Raw genomic sequence first — 15,683 nt, forward strand, 5'->3', positions numbered from 1 at the left:
ATGATGAAATGTCGGCGAAGTGTCTAAATGTTGACTTGAAGGTCACATTTCAGTCTGCCAAATATATTTCATATCTTGATGTTTCACTGACAATACACGAGTAGAACCAACCAACAGTTGATCTGTAAGGTCAAGATCTAGGAAATGAAAGGTGCCTTCAGATTGATCAAATTAAAGAAATAAATTCCTTTAATGATGCTTTATTATTTGATGAAAAAATAATATTTTACACTGTCACTTCCAATGAAAAATTAAGAAAAACAGTCATGAATATGATATTTTTTCCTTATCAGACAAAGAAAATGTTTCCAGATTGCCTACAGTTTTCCAGGAAACGGTAATTTGTGTGTTCTTGGCCTCTTCTTAAAAATAATGTCAAATTTGATATAGATATCTGGACTACTTTTCGTCTTATTTCAAATTGAATTCCATTAAAATTATTTTATTTTCTACATAAGTGTATTAGAGCCGTAAAGTACGGAAAAGAGAAAGCTGAAAGTGATAATGACGACATAATGAATCTAGCACCAAAAAGTTAGTCTAAAGACATTTACTTAAGAAATAAACAACAATGTTAAAAGTTCTCTTTGAAATGAACTTTAAGTTGGTCACGTGATCAAATCCTGTGAAGCCCCAAGGGCTTCTCAGTAGATTTAATCACGTACCAACTAAAAGTTCATTTCCCAGTGAACTTTTTAACATTGTTGTTTATTACCTATATTTACATTTGAAAGGAATTCATCAATTCTGAGTATAACTGCATTTTTACGCGAACGGGCCGCTGTGTTGCTAGGTTGTGACGCGCAATGACCTAGGGGGCCTAGAATTTATTTTGGTTGAAAGTTCGCGTATCTCCAACATTTGAATTATTTACAATGATGTCCAGCAGTCGAGTTCAGGAATTCTGTGTTTATAATGTAAGAACAATGATCCCTACTGAGAATAATCTTACTATTTTATGAGTTTTTAATATATGTGAAGTCAAAATCGGTAATATAACATAACTTAAAAGGAATTTCGGATTAAAAATGTTGGTCAGATTTTAGACTGTAATTATAGTATTCTAAACATTCTTCACACCAAAGAAAGATCTATTGAACATCTGTTGAATGAAAATATCTATATGTGTCAGTTATTTTACCTTTTTTTATCGCTTTTAACTTGGTAGTTCCGAAAACAGACAGAAATATATGTAAACAAAATATCACCTCGCCAAGGGATATTCGGTCGCCCTATGACTTCTGATTCCCAAATAAAGTTCACAAAGAATTGAACATATTTTTTCTTCAATAGGTCATATAGGAACGATATTTGCAAATGTAAATATTAGATCTTGACCTTAAGCTTTTCCACGATCAACGTGCAAATGTGGTGTAGTTGTACATTGTCATAATTTTCCTATTTTTTAGTCAGCAATCAGTGCAGAAAAAATCTCTTAAAATGTCATAAATGTTTTCATCATCAACAACTTCAGACCTTGTGTTAAAGTCATTTACCCGCTAAAAATGTAAATGGGCCTGCTCCTCTGGATCAGACTTACTATACAGTATACACATTAACTGTTGTGCCTGAAAGTCTTCTTTCACCTTCTACTGTCTACGCGGAGTCGTTGTTTGTTTTTTGTAATCTGACGAATTCTGAAAATGTTTGGATTATACTACATATATGTCTTGTTACCTATATTTAGACCATAAGATAGAGCTTCTTCAAAGACGATAGCAAAGGGTAATCAGATGTTATTTTCAGGGTTAGAATATAGGGTTTTTAGTGTGAATATTTTTGCATTTGCAGGACGAGATTTGAAAAGATAAAGAGAAACATGGAATGTTACCTCTTTAAATGGCATAATTTCTTTTATCTTGTTGGTTTTTTTTTTACACTCTACAAATTTCGGGAGAAGAGTTCCGAAAAATGACGAAAGGGTTTCCGATTTATTGTTAAAAACAGTTGCCCATCGAAATTAGGATGCTACCAAAAATAGGTAACGTACATATATAGAAAAAACGACTATATTTCAACAAATGAATCTTTTTATTTGATTACTATAAAGGAAATATTTTAACTTTAAAGTCATGAAAATGTAGATTTATCTAACACATTATTGTAATACTTACTGATTTTTTGGGGGGATCGAAGAGCAATTGCGTTTAATACAAGAATATACATAATGTATATGCGGAAACTTAAAGAGACACTGTGACGTACAAATGGGAAAATAGAGATGATGATGATGATGGTATACTGTTTAACGTCCCTCTCCAGAATATTTCACTGATATGGAGACGTCACCATTGCCGGTGAAGGGCTGCAAATTTAGGCCTATGCTCGGCACTTACGGCCTTTGAGCAGGGAGGGATCTTTATCGTGCCACACCTGCTGTGACGGGGGGCCTCGGTTTATCCGAAGGACCGCCCCATTTAGTCGCCTTTTACGACAAGGAAGGGGGTACTGAGGACCTATTCTAACCCGGATCCCCACGGGGCGGGGGAAAATAGAGAAACGTAGAAGTTTTACATGAACCGTGTAAATTTTGTTCAATTCATTGAAGTATTAGGTTTTTAGAAAATTACAGGTTTCAAGACCTAAAAAAAACTATTTTAATGAAGAAAAATATAAGTAAAAGTAATATCAGTATGCCCTAGCACAATAATATTGCTTTAAATTACTTCTTCCTACTCATTGTACTCGTGCGCTGAAAAGTTACTATGATTACCATGATATCCAGTACTTAAGAATAAAAGAACAAAATTCATCTTCACCTTGTGTTCCACTTATCGTCCAACGTCGGAAATAACCAGGGCAAACAGATCTATGCCGATGTGAGAATTACCAGGGCCTAAAGTATCAACATCCCCAACGACGACATTAACTACGTTTATGTAGCAACCATCGCAGTAAATGTTCTACCTGCATCGAGGGCATCATGCGTACCTCTAGCCTCTTCTTCGACTTGACTGTCTCAGACACTTCGGCAACCAGTGCAAGGTAATCAGGTAATAGACAACTTTTCACATTTATCAAATATCATTTAAAAAAAAATCTCTTTACGGGATAAACTTGGGGTCAACCGACGTAAGACACTGTTTTCCCTCATTATAAATTTTATGGGACAATGTCTTACAAATTAAATTCTGTAAGAATATTACCGTTATCATGGTTATTTTTTTTTAATGTTGCCCATACTATGCCAATACAGGAACGGATCAAAATTGTCTGATGGCATTTTATGGAAAATATATACAGGTAAGTTACAAAGGATTTAGTGAAAAAATTGAGTGTAATGCTTAGAATGGGAGATAACTCTTAGGAATTCGAAATTGTCAAGAACATTACAAGCTCTCCCAAACACTAATTTGTATTACTGATAATCGACAGCACACATCGCACAGCAAATTAAAAAAAATATGGACTAAATGCCGCTCAGGAAAACTTAGAATTTGCAAACTTATGCTGTCGCAAGATCGAGAACCTCAAAATAAACAAAATTCTCAATTGTCGATGGCCAGTTACACTGTGGTTATGCAGCCAAAGTAAAATACAAAGAAAATAACTTCCAATCAAATGCGGTCTGATGCATTCTTGATATTCCCTATGTCTGTTTGACAAGACATCCAGCCGTCATTCAAGGGATCCTCAAATTTATGCAAATCAATAGATTAGGGGTCTGTCGATATCCTACGTTGGTTAAAATATGATAATTTAGGCTGATCAAAATACTTCCTTATCTCGGGGTTCAGTAAATGATGAGCTATGATTATTATACATGTCAAATCGCGTGCAAACTCAACTAAGAAATTATCTAGCTATTTTATTTGACTGCCCTTTTCGCATAAACTAGGCAGAGGGGGATAAGAATGATTGCTCAACATTACCACTGGGTCTGAAATTCTGAATTTACAACGGGAGTCCCAGGGCAAGCTCCTCCGGAAATTTTCTGATAAATGTAGCAAAAAAAAAAAAAATGGATTCTGATTGCTAATCTTGGGATCAATCCTAGAACTATTATTATAATATTATATAACTTTGTGAAATCCGGTAATCTGATTGGTCAATACGAAGTACTTATTTTTTAATAACGACCGCTGAAAGCGAATAATGACTTGAACGAGCTGCCTCGTTTTCACTTTCGCTTTAGACAATCATGGAAGTTCGCAAGTTGTAGGTGAGGAAAATTTAAAACATACAGTGAAGAACTCTAAGACTGATAATACAAAACAATTACTAGGATATTTGTGAATATTTTTCGGGAATAATTAGCACATACCATTTCATGATTTGAGTTCGACCTTTCCACTCGGCGAGCAGAGTTTTGACACTGTTTACACGATTACGGAGACTAAAGAAAATATAGACAAGCATGTCATGTAAGATTGTATCTGTTCTTAGAAGACATAGGTATTTCTATTTTTTCAGTGCATTTCGTCTCCAGGTGTAAACGAGAGCGATTCTCAATCTGGGGGAGGGGTTACTCTGTGTTATTCGGAGATAGATATCTTGCGTCATTATTATGACATATGGGAAATTTATTGCCGAAATAATTTCCTCTGTCAGTAATATTCAATGAATTCTGAAACATTTAAATTACATTCAACTTATTTATGGTTAATCCTATCTCTGTAAATAATAGGATGATATACATTGCACTAATAAATTTGGGAAATTATAATTTATATAATATAATAAATATGGACTCAATGCACGGTCAATATGCATTTATAATGACCCAGGATGACAGATATTGACCGAAGATACATGAAGCATATCGACCTCGGGCTAGCGCCCTCGGTCGATATACTACATGTATCTTCGGTCAATATCTGTCATCCTGGGTCATTATAAATGCATATTGACCTACATTGAGTCCATATTTGTATAATAAATATGTTTAAAATGTCATATGTTTATTAAATCAGAAGAATTTCTGTATCTAAAAGGGGAATTCATCATTGATAAATCACTGTCACAAACACACTCTCCACTGTAATGTTTTGATTTTAACTTTAAAAATGCAATTGGGCTAGACAGCTATGTAAATACCAGCATCCATGCATGCATTATCAAAGAATTCAAGAATTCATTGTAGCTTAAACATAAACAGCTTCCCATCACCAATCGTAGGCAATTTTAGGCAATTTTAATCAAACCCAGTCTGATCAGCCCCCCCCCCCCCCAAAGAAAAGGGATGGGTTGGAGATAACATTTTATTCTAAGTTTTAAGCCCCTAGAGGTAACAACGTAAATGAATTCATTGACCAGGCATTATGCTGGGTATCCCATGACTTTATTGATCAAGTGATTAAAATGATCCAAAAGTTGGGTAAAGGTGCTTTGATCTGCAAGACGGATTAGTCAAGTCCTTTTAGTTTCAATGAAACATATGGAGATAACGAAAAGTATTCAAGATCAAAGTCAATAAAACAATACAAAATAGGAGCAAAGCAAACATGGACCTCTAAAACATCAAAGGTCGGATCAGGTGCTATGGAGGAGTGAGCATCCCCCGCCGTGCATTAATCAGTTGCCTTAAAGAAAACAACAACCATCCTGCCCTCGACCCCCGGTCTTCACATGTTAAAGCCCCTAACAACATTAGGAGCACGATCTGTGACCACTAGAAAGGTGTTCTTTATCTAATATATCAATTCCGTACCTTCCGTACATATTGCAGGTTTAAATGTCGAGTAAACCGTCAACTAAGAAAACCCGGTACATATCCATATTTCGAGTCAACTTACGTGGCATTTGGTCAGGTGACTGAACCATAAAATAAACACATTTTATGTTTTTTCTAAGTACATCATTTAAGCAACATCATCAAATAATACATATAAGCAATTGCTTACTTATCACAAATAAATTTCTTTCAATCATGTACATTTTTGTTTTATAAATGCCAAATAAATTTAGAAATGACTTTCTTTATACCTGTATTACTATTGTGTAGTAAAAATTGGCTACTGCAGTTCCTTCGCTATTTTCTACCACACATGTATAACATCCTGCGTCGTCTAACTGTGTTTTGTAAATGTGTAATTTCTTTCTATCGTCTGAGAGTTGATAACGAGATTCTAAAAAATAATTTGAAAATTGTAAAATCAATCTGACATTGAGAGAAGAAGAAGAACAAATTGATTTCTTTGTTAACCGAATGTTTGAATATATAAAACAAGAGGCCCATGGGCCTTATAGGTCACCTGAGCATCATGCAACAACTTTCAAATGATTGAATTTGGTTCATGTTTTAAGCCAGATGCTATGGCATTCATAATTTTGAAAGAGGCACCATTGATTATCATAACTATACACTTAGCAATTGCTTAGTTTGTTTACTTAATACCCATAAGCAGGGTAGGGGAACAAAAATGCATGTCAACTAATCAGTAATATTCAGCAATAATCAGGAGTTCCCTTACCACACATGAACCCCTGACCCTAGGTCTACACATTGCACAATTTTTGAAAAGGCACACTTGCTTATCAAAAATGTTCAATTAATACCAAGGAGCAGATTTCAAACAATTCATTTTCAGTATATAGAAGTAGAGCCCCCCCCCCCCCGTCTTTGGTATCCCTGACCCAGGGGCCTTGAAATTCACAATTCTGAAAGAAGAGCCCTTGCACATCATAACTATATAAATAGTTCAACTGCTTATTACCCAGGAGTAGAGAAAAAGATTTTCATAGATGTAATGTATTATCACCATATAATCATGATAGAGCCACACCCTAACACCATAAACCCTGACCCTGGGGCCATAAAATTCACAATTTTGGTAGAAGCATTCTTACTCATCGTAACTATGTCCTTAATTAGTTTATTTAATACCTAGGAGTAGAGAAGAAGATTTTCAAAGAATAAATGCATTTTCACTATATAATCAATAGAGCCCCACACTAACACCAGAAGAATTCTAGTCAACTCGGCACCTGGTAAACTCGGCATCTGGTGAACTCGGCACCAAGCAAAGTGAATTCGGCACCAGGTATATTCGGCACCTAGTAAACTCGGCACCTGGTAAATTCGGCATCTAGTGAATTCGGCACCTATATTATACGACTTACTTTTCATCTATTTTTATCTTTCTATTGCCAATGTTTTCAATGTTTCTAATGTAAGGGGTGAATTAATTGACGTTTTGCAGTTTATAGACACTTTAGGTTTTTTATTTAAAAATCTTTGTCTAGATATAAAGTTTCAAAAAATTAAAATAATACAGCAGCGAAACATACACCATAAAAGTAAACAAAGCAAAGAATACACGGCACGAATCTAGAAAAAATGTGATTGTACGGAAATATTTTTAATATCATCGATCTTCATAACTGTTTTCTATTAAAATGATAGTGAATGATATAATAGCAATTTTCTTGTATCAAAATATTAGCAAATTATATACTATATATATATCGAGGAACATACATGTACAATTAATGTATCGTCTATGCTTTAGTCCATATACATGTATTAGGGTTATTTTACAAGTTTTTCGAGCTTTGAAAAAAAAAATAAACATTGATTATATTTGATTTTTAACAGATCATCATGCTCCATATATTCATCAGTAAGTCAATATAAAAAGAAATTAACATAATGATTATAACTTCACTTCAATAAAAAATTCTTCTAAAAGCAGCAGGCTTGGTAGGAATCTACATGGGGTCGTGTAATTTGGGTTGTAAACGCACGTGTTTAATAACCAGATGTATTTTATTACCGAGTGTAGAACATTTTAATTAGATGTCAAATGGATTATCTTACGCTAATATGTAACAAATATAATGATGACCAAAAAATAAAAGGTTTTTTTGTGGGAGCGGTCACTACAGAAGTAAATAAATGCTGAATCGTTGAATAGTTTAACAAATAGTAAACTATATAGAGTTAATATAACAGGGACCGTAGCGGATGTTCCCCAAACTCTCCCCAACTCCTTTTTTGTGCCTAATTCCTGTAAGACTTTTTAAAAAATATGTTCAGTATCGAAGGATTTCATAAAAGAATTATAAAAGCTACAATGATATCAACTACCTCACGCAAGATGAAGATGGCATATTATCTTAACCATTAACATATCTTTATATCGTGAGAATTTCATCACGTTTTGTTGAGAATCAAAAAAAAAACTATTTAACGTATTCGAGCTAAAAAGAAAAAAAAAATAATAATAATGGGAGATTTATGTGTAGATTAACATAATATTTGGTATTTATAAAATTATTTTTTTCACCGCATTGGAACTTAAATATCCCCATGTTTCTAGAAACTGATGTTTCTGATATTTAATGCTGAGTCGGGAAAAGGTGGGTTGGTTGTTTTGGATCTCGAATATCGATTTAAATTGTGTAATTTACAGGAAAGTCCTGTCTTTACAAAGTAACAAAACAAATTTCAAAAATCTTCATTTTTGTTAGTCTGTACCTATCTAAAATATGCCTCATACGACTTTAACAATATTCAATGATGTACGTTTAAGTTCGAATTAAAATTCTAAATTCTTCATTGAGAAGGGACTTTATACAAAAAAACAAAAACAAAAACAAAAACAAAAACAAAAAACAAAAAAAACAAAAAAAAATCATAATAATTACCGATGACTTTGAAAATTAAATTCAAATTTTTAAAGGAAATTTCAGTACTGAAATGTAGATATAAATGTATATAATTTGTATCCAGTTTTATTTTATAGCAATTTTATTTTAAACGCATCATCCCATCAAAAACGACATTAAAACGCATCAATCCGTTAAAAAAAATTAATTAGTTGGTTTTTTTTTGTTTTTTTTTTTTCAAATCAGTAAATGAAATGTCACCAAAAACGCATTTACAAAATAATAAATAAAACAGAAAAGAAAATATTTACGGATAATTTTAAACAAGTGTCTGCAAATCAAGGATAAATACATGCATTTCAGTTAAATGTTTAATAACTCTTAAAGGCAAATTCATTAATCAACAAATAGTCAAAAGGAAAATATTAAGGAAAAATCTTAAGTAATAATAAATATCTCGATTTATTAATGAAAGGTGCCGAATTTACCAATATCTGATGCCGAATTAACCAGATTCTGGTGCCGAGTTCACTAGGTGCCGAGTTCACTAGACGCCGAATTCACTTTTTCTTTGAGTGCCGAATTCACCAGGTGCCGAATTTACTTGTACCCCACCAGAACCCCTGACCCTGGGGCCATAAAATTCACAATTTTGGTAGAAGCACTCTTGCTCATCATAACTATGCACTTTAAGTTAGTTTATTTAATACCTAGGAGCAGAGAAGAAGATTTTCAAAGATTTAATGCATTTTCACTATATAATCAATAGAGCCCCACCCTAACACCAGAACCCCTGACTCTGGGGCCATAAAATTCACAATTTTGGTAGAGGCACTCTTGCTCATCATAACTATGTACTTAATTAGTTTATTCAATACTCAGGAACAAAGAAGAAGATTTTCAAAGAATAATGCATTTTCACTATATAATCAATAGAGCCCCGCCCTAACACCAGAACCCCTGACTCTGGGGCCATAAAATTCACAATTTTGGTAGAGGCACTCTTGCTCATCATAACTATGTACTTAATTTATTTAATACTCTGGAACAGAGAAGAAGATTTTCATAGAAATAATGCATTTTCACTATATAATCAATAGAGCCCCGCCCTAACACCAGAACCTCTGACCCTGGGGCCATGAATTTCACAATTTTGGTAGAGGACTCATTGCTGATTACAATCATACCAACAGTTTGACTGCTTGATGTCCTGGAGTAAAGAAGAAGATTTTTAAAGATTGCACTAATTTTAGTGGTTTTTGCCCCCCCCCCCAGGCCCCAGGGGGGCAGGGACCATGAAATTCATAATTTTTGTTCCCCTTCACCCATAGATGTTATATGCCAAATTTGGTTGAAATTGGTTCAGTGGTTTCAAAGAAGAAGCTGAAAATGTTCAAATGTTAACGCACGACGCACGACGGACGACGACGGACGAAAATGGATAGCAATAGGTCACCTGAGTTTACTCAGGTGACCTAAAAACTGGAGAAAAAACATGATTTTATTCATGAACACCATATTTTCTATTTTAATTCCCAGTTATATTCATTTTCCAATTTTTATCTATTACATAAATTTGAGAAAGTAAGTCAAAACAAGTAGATTTAAAATATGGTCTATTGCATAATATTTATACTGAAGATACAAGCAAACAATTAAACCTGTGCACATTTCAATATAGACGTCTAAAAACCATTTACATGTGATAATTATTAGATAATGTTAGTCCATGTGTAATGAGCTTTGATTTAATTGAGAACTGGGAGATGTTCAGATCCCATTAATTTGTTCTCTTAAATAAATTTAGAAACTTTAGGATCATGATGATTTAGAATTAGTGATATGTTATAACAATTTATCTTTTGAACTATTGAAAAATGTTATCTTTATTTTATTAATTTTAAATTACTAGTAAATGTATACAATGTAAACGAATGTTGTGAAGCATTTAAGACAATTATAGTATGCAGAGTTTAGGTAGAAATATTTTTACTAGAAATATTTCCTTCAAAAAGAAAAAAAAAATCTGTCTTTGGTTGTGAGTAGACAAGACAAAATTACCTGGTAACTAAAAAATAAATCATTGTATCCGAACAAACATTCCTAAGCAAGTTATATTCAAGCATATGCTTCCGCAATAATACTAATAACTTTGCCCTTTTACAATCTTTATTTACATAACTTTTATGTAAAACAAAAGATTCAGTGATTGATACTAGCATATTAAGAGAAATTAAACACCTTTACTTAATTTCTTTCCATTTTTCATCCACATGATCACTACAGGTTCCATTTCATCTGGTGCAGATATTGCATTACACATTATTTCCGTACTCCTGTTTATCGTAAATTTGACCATTTTCATCATAAAACGTTTGTGAACGCTAGGGAAAAATGGGTATAGGCTATGGATGAAAAAACCCACAATTATTGTATATTCATACATGTATAAATGTCTTCAAAACTATGTTCTCAAATGTATTCCATAAGTATTTTATTTAGGAAACGTTTGTGAACGCTAGGAAATAATGGGTAGTTAAACAAAACAAAACAAAAAACCCACAACAATGGTGTATACACGTAATTGTCTTTAAAAAATATGCTTTCAAAATTCTTTCATAAGTGACTTACACGAAACACCTTATACCCGGTAGGCGGTACTTACATGTGACATTAAGGTATGGATTTTGTATTGCGCTATTAGATATACATTTATAAAGCTCATCATCTTTAAATGTTGTATTCCTTATGTGAAGCTCTTTTCCACCATGACGGATACTATATTTATGATCCTCTACGATGTGAGATCCGTCTCTAGTCTGCCATGTTACTCCCAATACAGGACTTAAAAAATTGTTTACATGTTTAGTTATAAATACAGTTTTTTTGCAATTATATACCATGTTTTACCATATTTTACGCAACTATTTTCATATCATCCTTATAAAACCATCCAAAAATAATGATGATTCACACATTTACGTTTTTGTTGACACTAAGTAATCAATGTTTCTCATTATTAAACATGTAAAAAAAAATAATAATGTTAGTACTTTTCCATATTATATCAAGTATGTAAAAAGTAGTATGTATTATTCTATATATGTGCTCATGATTATGATGTTCTTATTCCGATATTTTTTGGTGCTGAGATATATACGTGTATGTTACTTCGAAAACTACAGATTGGATATATATTCTTAATACTTTACAATTGCATGAATAGGTTTTGTCAAAATTATCGCGAATCTGAAGATTACAACATTAAAAAAATAAAACTTCTTATTTCATGAGAAAAGAAAACAAAGCCATTGAAATGCAGTTTGGAGACCTATTTTGACCACTAGGGATATTAATACGAGGAATACTTAGCGAAGGTCATGGACAGTGTCGGTCTTTTTTATATACATGTAAACTTTATTGAGAAATCTAAATTCAGAACGTACTAATAAGTATGTTTTTCTATCTTTGAGCCAATCAACAAAGATATGAATACATGCATAAGAGCGTTAGATGTAAATTAATTATTATTATCCCATCGTCGGAAACCCACGGCTGATTACGCTTCGTTCCTCTCTCCATCACCCGTGGGTCCATTCATACCAATTCGCTCGTTTCTCATAAATATTCATCAAATTTGTCGTCCAATGAAATTAGCCGTTATAGTTAAGCAGAACTCTCCTGTTTTAAAGGTAGAAATACTGTTACCTCGAATGAAGAACAATGGCTGCGCCCAGTAACAAAAACCATATTTTATTATATCGCCGTACTTACTTATCCACATCGTCATTTACAAACCAGGAACAATATTAAAATTGTTTTGCATTTGTGACATCGGAGGATTATGTGTAATATGTGTGATAAAATGTAGAATTAGTGTAACAACAATGGCTGCGCCTAGTAGTAAGTCCTGTGTTATATGCGGTAAAATTATAAATGACCGCTCCTACAGGTCCCTGTCATCATACACAAGTCAGGAACAATACCATGAAGTATTAAAATTACTGTGTATTGCCGATATCAAAGGTTTTGCGTGCAATATGTGTGCGAACAAGTTAAACCGAGTGCAAAAACTGAATAATGACCTAAAAACACGGTTAGTGTGCATTAAAGAAGAACGAGATAAGATCGTATCGACTTTAAAAGATATGCCAGGAATTCGGAATCATGTACTTTCTGAAAACATTTCCACGCCTAAGGGGACAAAACGTGTGATCGGTACTTTAAAACTTACCCCAACTCCCAAATCAAAGGTGAAGAAAGGCTTGTTCGTCAGTCCTGCTTCTTCAAGCAAAAAACGATTATACCACTTAAATGTTGTTAATCCTGGTTGTTCAAGTCGGACAAGTCCTCTAAAAGTTGAACCTTTAAAGTGCCAGGGCATCAAGAAGGTTGATAAATCTTCACAAACTAAAGACCAGTCAGAAGAGTTTGATGTCAAGGTAATCTGACTTAAATTATTTAAGTGCTCATTAGTTTTAGCTTTTTAGTTATTGGATGTAAACTGTTTTTACATTGAATGTAAGATATACAATATTTGTAATTTCTATATATGCATTCTATTAAATATTGAATCATTATATAGATAGTGGTGAGGTACAATGGCGTGGAGAGGGTAAAGATCATAAGAGATGAACATGAACAGGCAGCACTGAAATCGCTACTCAACAATTCCTCCTCAAGAGCTGTGATGCGAAATTTCAGCAAGAATAAAGAATACAGTAAAGAAATGCTTGACATTGTAAACAATACTATCCAGAATGAAATAAGAGTGATTTCTCAAAAAGACAGTGTGGTGTTCAAAGGACATGCATCAAATAATGAAAAACTGTTAAAATTTGATTGGAAATTGACAAGCCAAGATCTGCAGTTGAAGGCACCCTACCTGTTTTCAGTTTTCAGCAGTGCTATTTCTTTGCAAGAGAAGAAAAACCTACCACAGATGCTTTCGTCCATAGCTGTTCTTTTGTACGGGAGGTCACAGACCTCCAATCAGCTGCAGTACATACTTGGTTTAACTCTTCAGAAATGTGGCCTGAACAGAGAGGTAATGTTATTTTTATTATACTTTTGTAAACAATATTTGGTCTATACTTACAAATTGATCATAATTTCTTTTCCTTTATGTGTCTGTCTCATTTTGATATCTAATGTGTTATAACCTTGTTACTTCCCACCCAGGCTACACCTAGTTTGAGGGTGGCAGGAGCCCTCTGTAAAGATCAGTCGATGAAGGTCAAGGCCATAGAACTTTATTAATGCAAAAAAATATATATACTTTTGTTTCCTGCCACCAACATACCCTACACCCTGACCCTAAGAATTTTTTTTTGTTTTCATTTTTTGTGGGCTATTTTCCAGAAATAAAAAAAAAAATTGTCCAACAATATTTAATCTTTTCATAGATGAGACTCAAAAGTGTTCTAATACATTTAAAAATAATTTTTATCGGAGAAAAATTAAATTATCCATTTGGGGGGGGGGGGGGGGGCAAGGGAAACAAAACATCTACTCTTACATACATGTATGAAGTATCTCTGGTTTTGAAAATTTGAATTATTAAATGCAATATGAATTAAAATTAAAGGCTACCATCTTGTATTAGAGTTTGCACATATGTAAGATAAATTAATTTAAGGAATTGAATTAACAATGTAAGTTAAGATAAACTTATTTTGACTTTCAGGGAATGAATATCATTCATGACCTGGGAATGGCAATTTCCCCCACAAGTCTACATAAGAAAACAAAGGAACTTGTGAAGCAGCAAGAAAATCAGATACATTCATTGATGACGTCCTATGTAGAGAAGGTTGAAAGGAGTCATATTACGGGAAATGAAAATGGTGCAGAGAACGAAATGGATACTGGTGCAGTTAACGAAAAGCAGCGACCAATTGAAATACTAGGTGACAATCTAGATATTACAATTACCCCTTCTAAAATGAGCTTGCAAAACCAAAGGAAAAGTTTACACTGGTTTCTAGTTTTGGTTAAAGAGAAACAAATCACTTTTGAGGAATCTAAAGTCCCCTTTGAACCACCTGTAGATTTTGCAGCATTGAATACTGTAAACTGGATCCCATCAAGTGAACAGTTAAATTCTTTAATGTCCAGTTTCAAATTTCATGTAGCTAGTGTACTTATGCGTTATATTCCATACTTACAATTGCATATAACAAGTTTTCCCAAGCATATTGAGCACATGTACATGGATCAGGTGAAAAAGAAATCTGTTTTTCTGAACTGCGATTTGATAGATGCCAGTGAGAATAGTGCTCAGGGTATGATAGAAATTCTTGAAAAAATTCATCAACTTGCTGTTCCGCATGTTAGGGATAATCTAGACAAGAATGTTTTGGAAAAGGTAGTTTTTGGTGGGGATGTCTTGACGAATGAAAGGGCATTCAGTGCCCAAGCTGCAATGCAGAACAGCCCCTCTGAGTTCGAGGCCCTATTAGGTGTCATTCACAGACCAGAGGGCCTACATAGAGAAATGAATTTCCTTTTGGTATAGTGTATCAAATTTGGGAGTTGACAGTTTGGAGTTATATTTAAAATAACAGTTGTTATTTCAAAAAGTCAGTTTTCTTTTCTTTTGGTTCATGATTACAGAATTAATGTAGATTTACTGTAAACCAATTATTATTCGTATCTTCTTTTATTTGCGATTCGTAAGTTTGAAATCAATCTGCGACAATTCATTTTCACAAATAGGGATGTGTGATTTTATCGGTATACTGGTATATTGCAAATTTTTGTTGTGTGATTGTGATAAAGAGATCTATCTAAATACTTGTCTTTAGGTACATATTATAAAGTCCAGAAATTTTTCATTTGTATGTTCAATCTTTCAAATTACAATTACAAAAAATGATTTTAAAATTGAAGAGAACAGCAATTTACCATACAAACATGATGGATTTTATATGCACAAAAATTTCAAGAAAGTAAAATTTGTTTTTCTAGCATATATTTTAGAAAAATAATGACTTTTTATTAAAAATCATTGTAAAAACTGCTTTTAAAAATATCATATTATCGTGATATTTTTGGATAAAAATCGTTATATATCGCGTTATGAAATTTTTGGCGATACCAATCCCAATTTACGATTAAGGAAATATTTTCTA

General features: G+C 33.2%; 1 protein-coding gene across 1 annotated transcript; it reads left to right on the forward strand.

Annotated features, from left to right (window-relative positions):
- The first annotated feature begins 12,110 nt into the window (after window positions 1-12,110).
- Window positions 12,111-15,134, forward strand: LOC134239298 (uncharacterized). The gene is made up of 3 exons (XM_062721475.1): window positions 12,111-12,992; window positions 13,136-13,597; window positions 14,237-15,134. Exons 1-3 carry the CDS (start codon window positions 12,438-12,440, stop codon window positions 15,065-15,067), a joined length of 1,848 nt encoding a protein of 615 aa, XP_062577459.1. The 5' UTR covers window positions 12,111-12,437; the 3' UTR covers window positions 15,068-15,134.
- The last annotated feature ends 549 nt before the right edge of the window (window positions 15,135-15,683 follow it).

This window comes from Saccostrea cucullata, unplaced genomic scaffold (genome assembly GCF_032062105.1).
Source record: "Saccostrea cucullata isolate Sc308-1 unplaced genomic scaffold, CSIRO_AGI_Scuc_v1 ctg3162, whole genome shotgun sequence".
NCBI classification, from domain to species: Eukaryota; Metazoa; Mollusca; class Bivalvia; order Ostreida; family Ostreidae; genus Saccostrea; species Saccostrea cuccullata.